This window comes from Prosopis cineraria, unplaced genomic scaffold, assembly GCF_029017545.1.
Source record: "Prosopis cineraria cultivar Desert tree isolate PC_DT_omini unplaced genomic scaffold, ASM2901754v1 PC12, whole genome shotgun sequence".
NCBI lineage: Eukaryota > Viridiplantae > Streptophyta > Magnoliopsida > Fabales > Fabaceae > Prosopis > Prosopis cineraria.
Window position 1 is genome coordinate 7,716,159 of NW_026555343.1, and position 18,148 is coordinate 7,734,306.

At 34.4% G+C, this 18,148-nt stretch overlaps 1 protein-coding gene across 6 annotated transcripts; it reads right to left on the minus strand.

Annotated features, from left to right (window-relative positions):
- Positions 1-1,496: 1,496 nt before the first annotated feature.
- LOC129289400 (uncharacterized) lies at positions 1,497-17,305 on the minus strand. Of its 6 annotated transcripts, none has more exons than XM_054926156.1 (12): positions 16,878-17,305; positions 16,580-16,696; positions 12,881-12,986; positions 12,274-12,344; positions 9,512-9,571; positions 8,056-8,185; positions 7,784-7,978; positions 7,476-7,660; positions 6,301-6,428; positions 4,103-4,383; positions 3,222-3,465; positions 1,497-2,481 (listed from the first exon to the last, which is right to left on the minus strand). In XM_054926156.1, exons 7-12 carry the CDS (start codon positions 7,895-7,897, stop codon positions 1,736-1,738), a joined length of 1,698 nt encoding a protein of 565 aa, XP_054782131.1. In that variant the 5' UTR covers positions 7,898-7,978; positions 8,056-8,185; positions 9,512-9,571; positions 12,274-12,344; positions 12,881-12,986; positions 16,580-16,696; positions 16,878-17,305; the 3' UTR covers positions 1,497-1,735. The 6 variants fall into 6 exon arrangements, with proteins under 6 accessions (XP_054782131.1, XP_054782132.1, XP_054782134.1 ...); XM_054926157.1 differs by adding an exon at positions 9,240-9,415 and having other exon boundaries at positions 7,784-8,185; XM_054926159.1 differs by adding an exon at positions 13,403-14,123 and having other exon boundaries at positions 7,784-8,185.
- Positions 17,306-18,148: the final 843 nt, after the last annotated feature.

Genomic DNA, 18,148 nt, shown 5'->3' on the forward strand with positions numbered 1-18,148 from the left:
TAAAAATATGGAAGATACTTATTGAAAACATCTAAGATGACTATTGAAAAAAACTGAAGGAATGAGTATTGAAAATGCTCAAGATAAGTATTGAAAATGTGGAATACAAGTACTAAAATTTGGAAGCTAAATATTGAAAATATCAAAGATATATACTGAAGAAAATACACTTAAAAAGATTAATTTCAACCACAGTCTATAGTCTTTTTTTAAAATTTCAAAATTTCATTTCCTTAACTGTAATTAATGTTTTTAAGGATCCTTAAATGTTATTTTCCTAACTTATTTAGAAAATGTGAATGGGATGTTGAAAATATTTTTTTAAGTATTTTTAATTTTAACATTTATATTAAATCTCCCTCACACACATCCATATGTAGTTTTTTTGTTTTTTAAACTTCATGGCAAATATTGTGGTATTAAATACTAGACTGGTGGATTTATTCTGGTGGAATTTATAGCAAGGTGGTAATGTCTCTTAAATTCTTTGCTTAAAAAGATTTCGTTATCTAATTTTTCCCTCTCTAGTAAAATATGAAATTGAACTTTTTGTTAATAGTCGCGCCCACATATTTACAAAGTATTATGACCTATGCAATTGAACTCTAATTCAAAAAAAAAAAAAAGATAAATTGAATACCAGGAGCCTGCTATACTAGAGTCAAATGATATCTCTAAACTTAAAGAATGCTTAAGAGGTATTTACAAATCATCCACTAACAAAATCATCATATAGCAAGATTTGACTCCACAATTTATGATACATAACATGTAAAAAGATATTTTTAATAACATATGTCAACATTTCAATTTTGTGCACGCGCAAATGCATGTGGGTACCTTGCTTGTGTGTGTCAAGACTCGTTCATTTATCTGCCCCGGAGATTCCCATGCAAATATAGTTGTAACTAGGTACATATGATAAAAATACAATAGAATGACAGTAAAATTCTGAAATAATAAATTTATAATAGTTGGATTCTCAATGAAATTTTCTAAAAAATATAAGTTACACATATTGATTCAAACAATTATAAATAAAAATTTCATTGAAAACTGTGAAATATATTTAGAATATAAATATCTTACATATAATTAAAACTCTTAAATTTACAATTATCTAAATTAATATTTATAACTTTCTAAAAAATTGTCAAAAATTCAACCGTTTTCAATTTTCTATTTTGAAACTTTATTGTCATTCGCCCTAAAAACAATGTGTCACCGTTGATTCATTATGAATTACTGTTCACCTAACTTCTCAAATTATGTGAACTTTTTAAAATTTTTGTATAACTTATACAAATGCATGGGGTGAATTCATTTCAGAGTCCATTTCTAACTTACCCACTGATGACAACATCCTCTCAACTTAGTTTTGAAATAAAATAGCAGATTCAACTTTGATAAACCATATACATTTACTAAATCAAGAAAAATTGGTGACGGATTTACCATGTTTTCCCGGGTGTTATCTCAAATAAGCAAAGCAAAGCAAACAGAACAAAAAATATGGATAGCTCACGTAGAACATAAAATGCCCATGTACATTCCTTAAGGAAAAAAATAAATAAATAAATAATAATAATAATAATAATAATAATAAAACAAATCACATTAAACTGCACTGTTACTCTCTGATGCTTCTTTGGATAAAAGTAAATCACAAAATGCGGTGATCAGACACTGGATCCAGACTCAATCAGAACAAGAATCAGGGTTTGAAGCAACGACGTCAGGAAAAAAAATCTTCAGCAGCTGCATCTCCAATATCAAATTCAAATGCAAATTCTTTGTTCTTATCAGTATATGCTGCTAGCAATAAGCTATTACTGAAGGAAGCTAATTCAACACCTCCATGGATTGAGGCTCCTTGGCCAGAATCTATTTGAAAGCCTGCATGATGAGTCATAGAACTGTCTGAAACAATCCTCTCATCCACGATTTGAGTGGCCACAGAACCACAAGTAGCTTCAGCCACAGAAAAACTTGACCAAGTGGATTCCTGAAATTGCATAACGTTCATTTCATTCCCAACAACACTCATTTCAACACCTGAGCAAGTTGCCTCAGGCACATGCTCACTCATGTCCTGCGTCCTGGTTACAGAAGAATGGTGCACAGAAAGCAATTTTGGGTTATCATAATATTTGACAACTTTAGATGGGTCTTCACTGGGTTCTATGTCTCCGGCCAATGGTGTGCCAGGTTCTTCGTTTTCCAGCCATTCATCACATAGATCATCGTTGGATTTAGGAGCATCATGTTGCTCAGGCTGAAAGCCAAATGGGGAAAATGGGGTTCTATTTTTCAGGCCATCAGTTACATCATCTTGGAACTTACAGTGAGACTTATCAAGAGATTTTTTGTGATTTTCGTAGTAGTCTGCCAATGAAACCGCCTTAGGATGTAAGAGCACGTCCAAGGCCAAAAGAGCATGCGCGCAGAACTCAGCAAGCTTTGTTCCACTTTGTTGCTTTCCTGCAAAAATAATAGACCAAGCAATAGAGAGAATAATATAAAAGAAATTTTGGTAAGCTTGCCTATGAGGTAGGTTTTTGTAGAGATTGCAATGAGACTACTCATGAACCTTATAATTGATCGAGCTTGAGTTCAATTGGTCCTTAACATATTATCATAGCTTCTATAGCCAAGGGGTCTAAAATTCGACTGTTGCCATCTAACTTTCCCTCAATTAAAATAGATTTTCAAACCAAGGTATGATGATGATGATGAGACTATATTTTATCCATGTTTCAAACCCAAGGAACCTCTTGTAAGAGAGGTGAGGTGTCCAAGTTTAAAACAAAACTAGTCACGTGTCTTTACTTAACAACTTATATTTTCAGTTAAACTGATCCTTGACAATTTGAAATGCTAGCTATACTATAATAAGGTGAAGAAGCAAAAAGGAGACAAGAAGAAAAGCTTCAAAATTTCAATCAACTCAGCAATAACCTAATCCTGAATCAAGCAGCCATTGAAGGAAAGCAGTACACAATCTAATATACATTACTCCCTGCTTGTTTCCCCATTTTATTAGATGTAAAACTGGTTCTTTCCAACAATACTCCAAAATTTCACATAAGGCAGCTACAAATACTGACAATAATAATTATCTTTAATAGTTCATCTTCAGAGACAAAATTCACCAATTTACTACTATACTAGGAATAATAGCAATAAGAATAAAAGAACCTGCAAATTGATGATCACATTACCCCTATGGAAAAGTTCAAGACCCTGGGCTAAATATGGAGGTGGCGCTCGGGAAATGGAAAGAAATGATGCCAAAAGAGCACGCAGTGCAGCTAGCTGCAAATCAGCAAAAGTTGCAGAAGGCAACGTTTTCTGTGACATAGCCACTTCCTCACGGACCCACCCTTCCTTAAAAGAGTCCACAGCTATGACTATCAAAAGATTATCTACTTTTGACCTCCATTGTTCAGATTTCAAGGAACCTGCCTGATAAAAGATTATGAAACTTTCATGCATTCATTCCATCCAAGAACAATCTTCCTCTCATTTTCATCTTCAACAATCACTTGGATATTTTAACTCATGACAAGAATAATCTTCCTCTCATTTTCGTTTTTTGTTATTTGATTTTGTTTAACTTATGACTGGCTAAAAGTGGATTTCAAAATGCCCAATTATGGTGCTAAATTACAAAAATCATGCCAGTTTAAATAGGTCTAACAGAAATAAATACCAGAGAAAGACTACAAAAGACTGATTAGATTATGTCGCCAAAAGAAAAAATTAAGATTGATTAGAGAAGGTGTCGTACAGAGATTAAATGATTTAAAAACCATAATCTTGCCTGACCAGGCTCCTAAAGGCATTACTTGTTCATTGGAGATCACATATTTGTTACTAGACAATTTTAAAAGATTGAAGACCATGGACAAATACAAGTACCATTGATTAAAAAGAATTTCCAAAAAGTAGCAAAAATGATAGCAATGTCATGGTATCCCAACACTGCTATCAAGATTAATATATATATATATATTTGCATACTTGACCTAGAAAAGCCAATTAAGGAAGGAAGAGATCAATGAGGGAACAATAGTATTCCCATAGGACAGAATATACATACCACAGTGATAAGAGCCTCTAAAGCCTCGAGTGCAGCTATTCTCAGAGAAATTGGATTCATTAAAGTATTATTGGGGGCTTCCACTCTCAAACCTTCATTTTGCTTCCAAAGAGTGGCAGTTGTACTACTACACTTCCTTTTTCTATGACTTGGCTGTACCAAAGGTCCAGTAAAAGCATTTGAATTTGAGCCATTTAATGTGCCCCCACTCTTATTCCCAAGGGCAATCAAATCAATAATCGCATTGTTGATAACTTCTTGGGCAAGACATAAAGCCATTCCTGTTCAAGAATATTTATTAGTAAACCATTTAGCATAACAAAAATTCTTCAAGATTAGCATAACAAACCTCAGTCTCGCCATTGCACAAGTTAATCAGTAAATGTGATGCAGAAAAATCAATTATTCTGACTATATAATTTTCCTCAATCCATTGACCTCATTGCAAGGGAAGACTAAGGGATAACTTTGAATTTGGCTGCCATTGATTGGTTAAGAAGTCAAAATCTTGCAATAAACATATAACTAAACAAAAATAAGATTATCAACCACTACATCACAGCCATTAGAGTAATAAAGAACAAAAAAAAATGAAGGGCATCAAGTTAGCGAGTATCATTTTACTAATAGTGTAGAGCACAATGGGATGGAGGATAAAGTTGGCATTGCCATTATTTCTGTAGCATGCCTATGTCAACACTACATGTTCGACGATTAGCAAGTTGTGATGCCTATATTCTCAAGTTTTGAGGTTGAAGCATAGCATCCTGCATCTCTTTTTAGTTTTGCAGCACCCTCTGTTCCCTCTGGCACCATCTGCAGCAACTAGCAACCACTCTTTTGTCATCCTCTCCATAATTATTTTTTTGCCCAAAAACTAGATGCTCGCTTTCTTCACTCTCTATCAAGCAAAATCTTCTTTCCTTCATTTTTTGCCTGATCCAGATTCCTTACCCCCTTCTCCCTACCAATCTTCAATATCTCCCATTACTGGCCAATGCCCATTGGAAATTCTTTTTTGCTTTCGAGATCAGATTTTACTTGTTATTTCTCACTCCCAAAATTTTAACCTCTGAAATCCAGTTTTTTTTTTCATTTTATTGATAAAAGAGAAGCATGATTTGTACTGTAGTTTTTGATAGTGCATGTTGTAGTTTTAGTGACCAAGGCTTCAAAATGCTATGTCAAATTTGTGTGTCACCTAAGATAATGAAGAGCTTAACGCATTAAATATCTGAAATAATATTTTATAGTTCATTATGGCAATATACTAATAGACTGACTATTACATACGAAAATTATACTCACATTTAAAACAAATCACAGCAATTTATTTTTTTTCCCCTTTTTTTGACAAAAAAATCACAGCAATTTATGATCATCCCAAAGTCATAAAACCAAGTTTCTGTTCTGATAATTGATCCACAAGGTCGAAGATATTTGGAATTTAGATAAGAAACTGAGAAGGCTATGATGGGTACTTGGTAGAATGAAGGAAGACTGCAGATTGATGGGAGTGAGAAATAACAAGTAAACCCTGATCTCGAAAGCAAAAAGGAATTTCCAATGGGCACTGGCCAGTAATGGGAGATATTGAAGATTGGCAGGGAGAAGGGGGGGGTAAGGAATCTGGATCAGGCAAAAAATGAAGGAAAGAAGATTTTGCTGGACAGAGAGTGAAGAAAGCGAGCATCTAGTTTTTGGGCAAAAAACAATTATGGAGAGGATGACAAAAGAGTGGCTGCTAGTTGCTGCAGATGGTGCTAGAGGGAACAGAGGATGCTGCAAAACTAAAAAGAGATGCAGGATGCTATGCTTCAACCTCAAAACTTGAGAATATAGGCATCACAACTATGCTAATTGTCGAACATGTAGTGTTGACATAGGCATGCTACAGAAATAATGGCAATGCCAACTTTATCCTCCATCCCATTGTGCTCTACACTACTAGTAAAATGATACTCGCTAACTTGATGCCCTTCATTTTTTTGTTCTTTATTACTCTAATGGCTGCGATGTAGTGGTTGATAATCATATTTTTGTTTAATTATATGTTTATTGCAAGATTTTGACTTCTTAACCAATCTGTTATTTAAGGTAAAAACAAATGAACAAATTTTGAATAACCTCAAGTCTTCCAAACAAAATTAACACCAATAGTCAGAACAGTGACATCTTTGATAAGAAACTTAACTCACCAACACCCATGGATATGAGCAGAATCCTTGTGATTGAATAGACCTTAATCCTTAATTCTGGAAATGCACACGTCTTGAAGTACAATGTAATAATGCGAACCATAGAGGCAGCATGTGGCAATAGTTGACTGCAACATACATATGGCAAATCAGTAGAATTCAGCATTCTTGAAACAAAATAAAGCACAAAGGATAAAGGAAAGGAAGGATGAGTAACAATGTTATAGTTCCTTGTAAGCTAAAACAGTTGAATTGCTCTTCAATGGTAGAAGCAACATAATAAACGCCTTCATCAGTGAAAATGTAATACTTTAAAACTTTATAGCACACAAGAAACCTAAAATCACCATTGATGTACCACAGACATAGGCTGCTATTAGAGAAAAGTAGGAGAAAATAAGTCTTAGATGGGAAGAATTGATACACAGTCATAACAAGGATACAAAAAAACATGAAATGTCCATAGGGCTAGATAATTCTTTGTAAAATATGCCATGAGAAATAGTTTGAACATGAAGAAGAAGCAATGGATATGAGCCGTAGGAAGGAATACAACAAGTCGTCTTATCTCACTGGGTGAGGTCGGCTACAAGGATTATACAACCCAATCATGCTCTATCATCAACCAAATCTTTGGAAATATTGTTGATCAAAAAATCTCATTCAATAACTTCCATGAGCATTCTCTTTAGTCTTCCTCTATCCCTCTTTAAAAAGCTCAAGACTATGTGTTCCACCTTCCTCACCGATGCCTCCCACGACCTTCTCTATATATGTCTAAAGCATCTCAAACAATTTTCTACTATCTTTCCCTTAATAGATGCCATACTCACTTTTTCTTGAATATGCTCATTATGGATTTTATCTTTTCATGTATGCCAACACATTTATCTCAACATTCTCATTTCTGCTATTCTAGCTCTATGCTCTTGTTGTCCTTTTAAAGCCTAGCATTCACTACAGTATAACAAGGCTGGTCTTATCGCAATTCAATAAAACTTCCTCACATGGATAAGAAAGGAAGATAGAGGTGTTAAAAAATTTCTGATGCTCAGATCAGACTCACAGAATATAATAGATTAATATCACATTTATTAAATACAATTTGCATCACTAGTACTAGCACTGCCTATTTTTTTTTCCCTTTGGAGGCAGAGGATACAAAGCAGCCATACCTGCCCATGCCCTTTGCAATAGAAATGAGCAATTCCAAGCAATGTAAATGCAAAACTGGAAGTTCTGAACAAACATTCTCTTGTTGCCTAGCAGTCATTAATGGCAATGACGTTTGTAGCAAGGAGCCATTCACCATCAGTACTCTTTCAACAAGAGCCAATAACAGGCGAACAGGTACATTAACCTGGCAATAAAATCACATCGATTTTCATCAAACTTCTACTAGAAGAATTATAATTAACATTACTAACAGTTGCTGGAACATAATTGGGTCCTTGTTTGTTCTTTCGGATGAATTTAAAAGTACCTTAGAAGAATATGAATCTGTAAGCATATTGCAACAGCAAAGCATAAGAGGAGAGACAATAGGCAGCAGTGATTGTTCAGACCTCTTTGTTGCCTTGTTAGTAGCTTCTCCCATCCAATGCACAGCATCCTAAACGTGGTGGAGAATTTTTTCCTGGCAGACTTAACAACCTAATAATCTCATTCTGCTTGGTTTCTGCTACACATTCAAGACGATGATCATCTACTGCTCTTAATATTGGTACCCACAAAATAGATAAAATTAGCATCAACCTTCTTCTAGACCTTGAAAGGCATTGTTTATTTGACCATTTATTACCACCACAATTTTCTGCATCAAAACAGACCAGCTTTCTGCGTCTCCTCTCACTTTGGGAAGTAATGCTAGGCAATAAGCAAGTTTCTGGATGAATAACACCAAGCATAGCTCTTTAGAACAAAGAGAATAAGATCACTTGATTACTTATAATTCTCCTAAAAGAGAATAAAGTTCTTTAGACAAAGAGAATCCAATGGTATGGCTTTTTTTAAAAAATAAAAAAGAAAATTGAAAAAACTGCCTAACTACCGAATATGTTTCAATTAATGAAATTCCTAAAGCCATCAAAATCTCACTTGAAACTAATACTAACCCAAATATTATTGTTGAAGGCATATCAATCGTTGAAGGGTAAGCATTAAAGATGAAGTGTTAGAGGATTAAAGATATTGTTCAAAAGTTATCACTTATCCTATATGCATAAGTTCGGAGTTTATTATTATCTAGCAGGTATGCAGTTGTTCTTCACCATTAAGTTCAGATATATGTCATCCCTTTGAGGGATTACCTTTGTTTTCATAATTATCTTGTTAAGTATACACATAAAGGGAAGGTGACTATCACGGCAGTTGTCAAATGATTAAGCATTCTCATTCACTATCTATAATTCAGCTGCAAAATTGCACAGAACCAGAGAAAAGGTAACGCCCATCTTGAATCCTAACCTTGGTGTTCACAAAGCCAAAAACACGAAAAAAGAAAGAAAAGAAAGAAAAATCCAGCCACCTAGAGCCTGGTTGTTTTCTGATTTTAAAACCAAAAAATTAGAAAACCCTTTGGTTAAGTTTTTTATTTAGTTGTTTCCCAACCTGTTCTCTTTTTAAAAAAATACAATAAAAATAAAAACATCTCAAAGTTGTTTTTTGTTTTATTTTTCTTGTTTCAAAATCCACCACATTTTATTATTGAAAATTATAGTTAGCTTGACTAATTACTTCATAAATAACAACAAGCCTAATTAATCATAATTCACCAACTATTAGCTGCCAACAACCATCATTATTAGTCGGTTTTTAAAACTAAAACTGTTTTTAAATTCACATAATCAAACAGTTTTCATTTTGTTTTGTTTTGAAAAACAGTTCTAAAAACTATTTCACAAAATAGATTTTAAAACAAAAAAAAATTAGAACATAACCAGACAGGACCGTAATTTCTGCTTGTTTCATCTTATATTTCATGAAGGCTTGCCATTCATTTATGGTATTGTGATCGGTGGAGACTGGAGGGGCGTGTTTCCTGCTATGAAATTTCTTATGCTGGAGTTCCGCTTCTCTAACAGTTAGTCTACTTTCACCAACTTATGCCCGCCTCCTAGAGTAAAAGAATTGTGAATGCCGAGCCAGGTAGAGTAAGAAGTCCAGATTCAGGTTCTGGTGTGAAACAACCATGAAAAAGAAAGCTCACTACCTTCAACATATTATGACTACATCCTCCTGAGAAAAGTTTTGAAGCAATGGCAGATTCAACCTGCATAAATTCATAATACTAATCAGTTCATGAAATTTTGGCAATGGATTGATGAACAATCATGCTTCACTAGGTGTTATGTCAAATGAAGTACAAAAGAAATCTATATAAATAAGGACTTCCAACGTGCAAACATAGCATGCCTACATTTATCTACCAAGTAGGGCACATAGACAGAGAGACCGTGAACTTGGTCACAAAATTCTAATACAAGCAAATAGTGAATGAAGGCCTAGTGTAGATTTGTGAGCGAAAAAACCAGAGAGAGCCCTTGGGAATAATTCTTTTGGTTCATCTCATTCTCAACCAGCAACTAGGTTATATCTATAGAAGTCCATCAGCTGTAGAAGACCGAGATGCCTTAGATTCTCTCAAGCAAATCAGGACTGAGAATCTAGCGATAAGCTTAAGCTGGATACCACTAGATACACAATCAACCAGATACAAAAAAACAAAGTAAGTCATAAGGGAGAGTGTGGCACTCTCAACACATAAGCATGCTAGCGTGTCCAAAACAATTCAATTTTCTTAATGGGACAAACAGTTTGTTCATTAGCCAATCCTCAAGCCAACAACATAAAGGCAATCAGTCCGCCAATATTCAAAATCTAGGTAGGTTCCTCAAGACATTGATGGAAAGAAGCATGACTGGAAGACATAGTAACAGGTGGTTGAGTCATCAGTCACTAAGCAATGATGAAGGGCCCTTAATTGTAGCTGAGACCTTCCATCGTTGCTTTGCTTCCCAGCAACATTTTCATGTTTCTGTGTTGTAAGTGAAGCATTTTAATTTTGTTCCTTTATAGTGCATATTTCTATTTCTTTTTGTTTAGTCCAGATTGCTTTGCATGGTGAGTATCCCATTGACTATAAAAGATGGCTTACCAGTTTCAAGATTTCCAAAACAAATTATAATCCTATTATTGTTGACTAAAATATTGTAATCTTATTTAAAATCCAATTTTTCTGTACAATATTATATTATATAAAAACTAACTATTTTCACCTCCACCATTAGGATCAATTGGAAGAAAGTCGCAGCAAAAATTTCAGAGACTAGAAGTGAAGCTTCAAAGACACACGACCCCCCTCAATCAAGATACTCTGCCCACAAACAATCAAGAAGAGGAAATCCTCTGATCATGTTTGTTCAAGTAGAGAAGTCACCTGAAGTTAAGTCTAGTATCCAAGAAAAGAATGGAATCCAACAAAAGAAATTCAAGCAATGACAGAAAAGATAAAGAAAAAAAAAATGAAGGGTTTGAGAATGTGAAGTCGTTCTGCATAGGATTTTCTTGCCAAAGTTCATGGAATGCTAATAATGAGAACGATAGCAAACAGAGTACCAACTAAGCATGATCCTACAAAATCCTGTCCAGACATAAGAAGATTTTACGGGGAATTCATAGTGACAATTCAAACCAAAGATATTTGAAGGCTATGGATTTGGTGATTGTGATGTCAAAAGCAGAACAATCGCCTTCAAACCCAGTCCTTGAAAGCAATTCAGAGCCAAGCCTTAACTGAAGATGCAGCTTAGATGAACTTTGAACTGAAACTTTCAGCACTGTGTTCTTTCTCTTGTTTGTTAGTTTCCACAAGTCTTAGAGGCAGGCATAGTGGTTCCCACATGCCAGTTGTCAATCATAATCCACCAAGATATTAAAGGGCATCAGTGCTGATGTCAAACCAGAGAAACCAAAGCCACTGTAATGGCAAAGAAATTTGAGGAATAGTTGGTTTAAAAAGACTTGTGGAGAAGTTCAGAATTCCTATGACTGAAACCATGAAGATATTTTGTGGTAATATCTCTACAATTAGTTGGTATTGCAAAAATATCATGTGCTTCATAATAGAACAAAAGGCATTTAAATTGATCGGCACTTCATTAAGGAAAAACTTGATGTGCACATTCTTGAACTAACTTACACATCCAGCCTGAATCAAGTTGTTGATGCCTTGAGACCCAGAACAAGACATTGCCTTGGGTCATGTTGGAAGGGTTTATTTGCAACTAGGAATGTTAACCATCAACCATCCAGCTTAAGCGGGAAATCAAAGATCACATGCCTACTCCACTCCAGGTATATTGTTATTCTTTTTCTTAATGACAACCATATGGCATCTGATGCTATCAACTAATCCAGATCCGAGCACTATCAGGTCTAAATAGGAGTAGCTCTTTTGATGTGATTTTCTCCATTCATAAGGTTTTTTTAAGGGATATAATCATTTCTACTTGACCTAATCACCATTGTTGTTGTTGTCGTATGCATTCACGATTTATCTTCCTTTTCTGTTTCTTGTTGTCTCTTGGTCATCATTTATCGTAATTATACTTTATTTTAAATTTTAAATTTTAAACTAGCTAAGTCAGGGGGATGAATCAGGAGTCTTTCTCCCTACCTTCATATGTACGCCTTTTCTGTTCAAAGAATCATCAATTCCGATGAAATCTTGCAATTATCAAACTTTTGGAGTGAGATATTGGTATTAGGATTATCTTATCAAACAAAAGTTGTTTTGGTTAGAATTCTTTGTTAAAAAGAATTCTTTACATAAGAAATTAGTAAAGCTTGTCCAAGAACTAAGTCCTGATTAGAAAATAAACCCACAAACCATATTCTCTATTATTTCAAACTTTAAATAGCATAAAACGAATTAATCATGGAAGAAACGTTGCAATGGGAAGAGGAACATACACTGTCATAGTGACGTTGAATAGAAAATGGAAAGAAGTTAATATGGTACATAACAAATGAAGCGCACCCTCCTGCATGCAACACAAGTCAGATAATAAATTAATCTCAGAAATGGAAAACAAAGAAGATATGTACAAACTGAAACAAAATCAAGCATAAAGAACATGGGCGACAAGGTAAGTATTTATGTTCAAAGGTGGTCATCATTTAGTAACCATGGGGCATGCGGTAGGCATTTAACTTCCTCAGCTTCCAAGTTGTAAGAGCAAATCATCTTTTGACAATTACCAAAACTTTCTTTTTTGTTTGTGTGTGTTTTTGATAGAACACATTGGCATTTTGTGATCCTCATAACTGACCTCACTTAATGGAATAATGCTTCTTGTTGTTGTTTCTTTTGTTGGGGGGGGGGGGGGTGTGTGTGTGCGAGTGTGAGCAAGAGAAGAAGTCATACTTCTACCTCCGTTTAGAAGCCCAAGACTAATCTAAGAACAAACCCACTTCAAAACAAGAATTTCTCAATCATTACTACAAAATTCTAGGATTTCTCATTCAATTATTTGAAAAAGATATAGTGTTCCATAATCTTCAAAGTTATGCTACTTACCCAGATAGCCTCTGAGTTGTCATCATTCAACAGGTCCAAGACTGGCTGAATGACTTTCCCCGCACAGGAAGACCAATCTCTCTTAATATCAGGAAATGCACTCAGCCTAACCTTGAAAAGAAAATAATTAGAGGCAGCTTCCACTTATTTCAAATGAGGAGCCACTGAACTCCCAGTTTGATCTCTTAAAACGATTGCAAAATTAAGCAACATACATTGATAATTCTATCACTGTTTTAGGCAGACACTCTTGAAAGCCTCGGGGAAAAAAGTACTTGTTTGACACAAGTCGATGAGGGATGGTTGTACTAACTGATTTAGACCATCAGCAAGAAAAAGGAAATATTTTTCAGATAACAATAAATCATGGCTTTATTTTACCTTACCCACTAACCACAGAATTACAAAATCTATTCTGTTAAAAAAACGGGGGGGGGGGGGACACAAAATACCATATATGATTCCAAAATTTAGCAAGCAATTAAGAACAAATTTCTTTGAGTAGGAGAAGAAATATCTAACCTTGCAAAAATATCAGATATTGAAGCACAAGAAGCCACCCTCACAAAATGAGATTTTCTTGTGACTGCTTTAATTAAAAAAACATACAGCACACGTCACACAATAAAAAATCACAAGATCTGTTTAAAATATTTAGATCTTGACCTTAAAAAATGCATGGAAGCAAGCGGTGTTTGGGCTTATACACATGCGTAAACTAAAAGATGAAACAGCTAACATCCTAATGCTAGATGAAAACAGAAAAAAGCATCGGATCAGATAAATTATGTTGACATTTTCAATCCTATTCACACAGCACATACTATATAAGCATGGAATTTCTCATTGTAGGAAAGGAGACAACTTTAACTCTAGACCATCTTAAGGCAAGAATCAGCTCAGCTTATTAGTGATTATAAAATGCATCAACCAGAAATATCACACTGTATTAAAATCAATGGACACTTGTCTGAAATCCGGAAATGAAATGAATGAATGATTCTCTGACAAATTGAGTATTGGAGAGGGAGGAGTAGATCAATTTCCCAACTAGCCTCTAATATTTCCTTGTGTCTATCTAGAGGGGGAATTTCTTCCTTTAGATCTACACTTATAAATGGATTACATAGAAGTTTCAGCTGGTTTGCACCCAAGCATACCTGTCTCCTTCAATAATATATAAAGGATATTTCTTGATACATCAACATGGTACGGCCCATCGTTTTCCTTAGCAAGCCTGGTCCTAAAAGGCACAATGGGGAGGATAAAAATCATGGTACAGTTCATGTCTTTGTTAAGTTTCTGTATAGGAATAAGATTGGCAGACAACTTAGGAACATGGAGAACATTTCTAGGAACTAATAAGGGAATAATTTGGATATCTGCAAGCCTTGCAACAATGGCAAGAGATCCATTATCAACATAAATTTTCTTGTTGCTCAGACATGGAGGCCCTATGTTACTTAGTCTTCTTCATTTTTTGTTTTTTTTAGGCTTTAGGATTTCAGAGATATTGAGATGGGTTTAGGAATATACTATGGGCCTGTTACTAACTTGGCCTTTTTATTTTACCAGATTACTAACTTAGTCTAACACTAGCACATGATTTAAACAGCAGCTGTGTGTGTGCGTGTCAGTTCAGTTCAATTATTTTAGGTTCATTGTCTAAAAAACCAAATCAAAATAAACCAAAATACACATAAAAAATAATCAGAACCGAACCAAAAACCAAATAAACTGAAACGAACAGACCAAATTAAATATGGTTCGGTTTGGTCTTGGGTTTCGGTTTGGTTTTTCTCGCCACTACATGGAGCATATATATTTAAATGGTGAGAAAAGCAGATCACATGGTAAGTGGCTCGTAGGACAATGACCCAAGAACTTAAAGCATATCTGACATATCAAATCCATGGGAACTATAAGATTTGACTAATTGAGCCAGATCACAACTACAATATCACACGTATTACCGATAGGAATCTCAAGGATTTCCAACATGCTTCTAAGCTCTCGACTTCTTCTTTGTTAAATCCCTATTGGATTTTTTCCTGATTTCGTTGTGTCATACAGAATTGAAACTGAACTCTTGGCCATCCAATTTTGGAAGGTCTTCAGTTTGACTTCCAATAACTGCTCTTTGGTGGCACTACAAGACACCACAGTAGAACCTTCACAAACTGTGGAATTAGAAGTTAAAGTGACATCAATGTAACTATTGAACGGAAAACAACCATGATGACACTGGAACATTAGGACTGGGTACACATAAGCGACTAATGGACATATGTCAATACCAAACTCCCCGTTTCAGAACCAAGAGAAAAAAAATTACGAATTCAGGTTGATTGTAAGCAATTAAGGCAATCAGACAAACTCCCATACATGTTGAAGGTGTTTTTCAAACCAGAATTGAGTGCAAGGAGAAATCAGAAATTAAGGATGAAATGAACGCCCTCCTGATGAAAAAGGATGGATTCAGAGACAACTAAGAAAACAGAGGGCATAAATGAAAGTCGACTCAGACGGCAGTGGAGGAAAATTCCAACAGCAACAAGAAAAAATTGGACAATAATACAGTGCCAATCAAGGCTCACTTAAACAATGATTCAAAGGAAGGAACAATGAGCTAAGTTATTCTCAGGCACTAATACCATGTGATAAAAGTGCATAAATGTTACTTCAACTGATACATGGAAGGGGCTATTACATACACAGACCTGTCTACCAAAAAAGGTAGAAGAATCTTTCCACAATTATACTAATTATACTCCTACCCAACAAATCTTTCTTTTTTTTTTTTTTTTTTGACAACCCACAAACTGAATCCTCATAATTAATGCTATAATTATTTGAGCATCTATCCCTCAAATATTCACAATTAGTTATACAACTTCCTAAAAAAATTCCCAAAAATCCCAGGATAACTTCCACATTTATCTCTAGATATTTTCCCACAATTCTGATCCCCAACAGGTGACCTAAGCAGTTCAGTTATATAACTTAAAGAGGTCTTAAATTAAGTTATAGAAGATATATGATATGATAAAGAGGCCACATCTCACCCGGTTGTTGGATTGTTGCCAATTAAACTTTTTAGGCAGAATTAAATACAGATCTTATATAAAAGAATTAATTACTACAAGATCCATTAACAACCGAACTAAGGAATTAATTTCCTTGTGTTGTGAATTAATTCCTTAATTCGGTTGTTAATGAATTTTATAGTAATTAATTCTCTTGTGTGCAACTTCAACATAATTCTCCCAACCTTCTAAGTAACAGACGAAAGACGTTGACTTGATTGTATCAGTACCTCAGCACGTTTGAGTGCCACAGCTTTTGTAGATCTATAGGATTACAACTTTATTAGTTAAAATATACTCTTATCAAGGTGACAACTTCAGGTACTAACCCTACCAGAGCATGAGGCCACACATAGACACTGAAGAGATCCATATACATTCTTCTCAATCCAGAAAAGTAGGCTTGTGTATTATTTGTGAATTTTTCAATTCCGTTGACACGAGCAATTAAGTATCAAAGATAAAGCAACAAGGTGATGATGCTCAGGTCTACATTATCTATTTCCCAAACCAGCAGCAAATACAAAGCCATTGCCTTAAATATTCCAAAGGAAGAAATATTCAATAAAGATTGCAGGAAAAGAAGCCGCGTTCATGAAAAACAGTGCAGCACCAGTAAAAACGGACGCAATTTCTGGAACCACACAGAGTAGGATGTCAGGAAACGGCTAGAGCTGCACTCTTGACAAGTAATTCCCAGCAATGAGATTCCTGCCCAACATTTATCTGGCTACAAAAGAAAACAAAACTTTATAATGAAAAAAGAAATGCTTCAGGTACAAACTAACACCGACTGATAAAAACCAATCATTAACTTACTTAATCAACTATATAAGTAAATACCAACGATGCGCCACCTTATATTACATTTGCCATCAGTATTTACGACAGTAGAGTATAAGGTTACATACCATATTGTTCGCAACGAGGGTCAAAATGCGGTCGACCCAGGAATCAACAGCAGATTTCCAGCTTTCAACTTGTTTTGGGGCCATGAATTCGGTGAAGGACTCGGACAGAAGACTGTGAGTTTTGATCATATACTCAATCTTCGAAAGCTCGGAGGAGTTCGAAAATGGGCGATGCTCATCAGGAACGTGATCTTGGAGAAGGGTGCGAAGCAAACTGGGTTTAAGTGCAACGTCATGCATGTTGCCGAATTGATCGACGGCCGCCATTGGAGCAGGCAAAGGTCGAACCTACCAATAGCAGTGGCTTCAAAACCACAGTTTCTACTTCCACTATCGGTTGCGCAACAACGACGTCAATCCCGTAGAGAGCGAGTCCAGTGACAGTGCCGGCGAGAGATGGCCAAGGGAACGCCCGCACTGGCAAGGAAAGACAGTGCTGGCAAGATCTAGAAGCAACACGTGTGTAGCTTTATTTGATTTTCTTTATTAAATTTTATTCAGAGAAAATTACTAAGAAGACGGTATAAGGATTTCAATTATTTCAAAGTCTTATAAAATGTATAAATTATTGTCAAATTACAAATCCTGTACAATTATAATATAATAAAAAAATAAAAATTTGACATTAAACTCATACTTTAACTATTATTTTTCTTTATCAAGTTATTGTTTATCTTTATTAAATTGTAATTATAAAAAAATTGAGATGTAAAAATATTTTATACATTTTATAAGATTTCTAAATAATTAAAATCCTTATAAAAGATCTTGGTGTAATTTTTTATTTTTATTTAGTGCTTTAACTTTGTAGATTGAACATTTAAGAATAAATTAACAAATTATAACATCAAGCTTAAATTTATTTATTGTATAAATTATTTTCTTAACTTTTTAAAAATGTATAATATGACTTTGCTGTAAATAAAAATTAATTTTAAAAGTTAGCTGATCGAAAAGTAATCTAAAAATTTATAGAGATTGCCCAAATTTTTTTATCCTTTTATATAATTTTTAAAATTCTTTTATATAATTTAGGGTTCTTTATTATTATTTTTTTATTTTTTTGATAATTTTTGTGGTCCCTTTTATTTTTTTTTTGTCAAATAGTTGTTAGAATTAAATTTATTAATAATAGGGGCTGAGTTTCACTATTTTTAAAAATTAAGAAAATAATTTATAAAATAAATAAGCTCAAAATTTATTGGTGTTATTAGCTTTAAAGTTTAAAAATAATTTACTCATTTATCTAATATTTAAATATTGAAAAAAAT

Bases quoted from the DNA above. Each gene is read 5' to 3' on its own strand.
- LOC129289400 (XM_054926160.1), bottom strand. From the start codon at position 7,897: ATGGGAGAAGCTACTAACAAGGCAACAAAGAGGTCTGAACAATCACTG. The intron at 7,661-7,783 runs GTACTTTTAAAT...TTTTATTGCCAG, and splicing joins CAGATTCATATTCTTCTAAG to GTTAATGTACCTGTTCGCCT. The intron at 6,429-7,475 runs GTATGGCTGCTT...TGTATGTTGCAG, and splicing joins ATTGCAAAGGGCATGGGCAG to TCAACTATTGCCACATGCTG.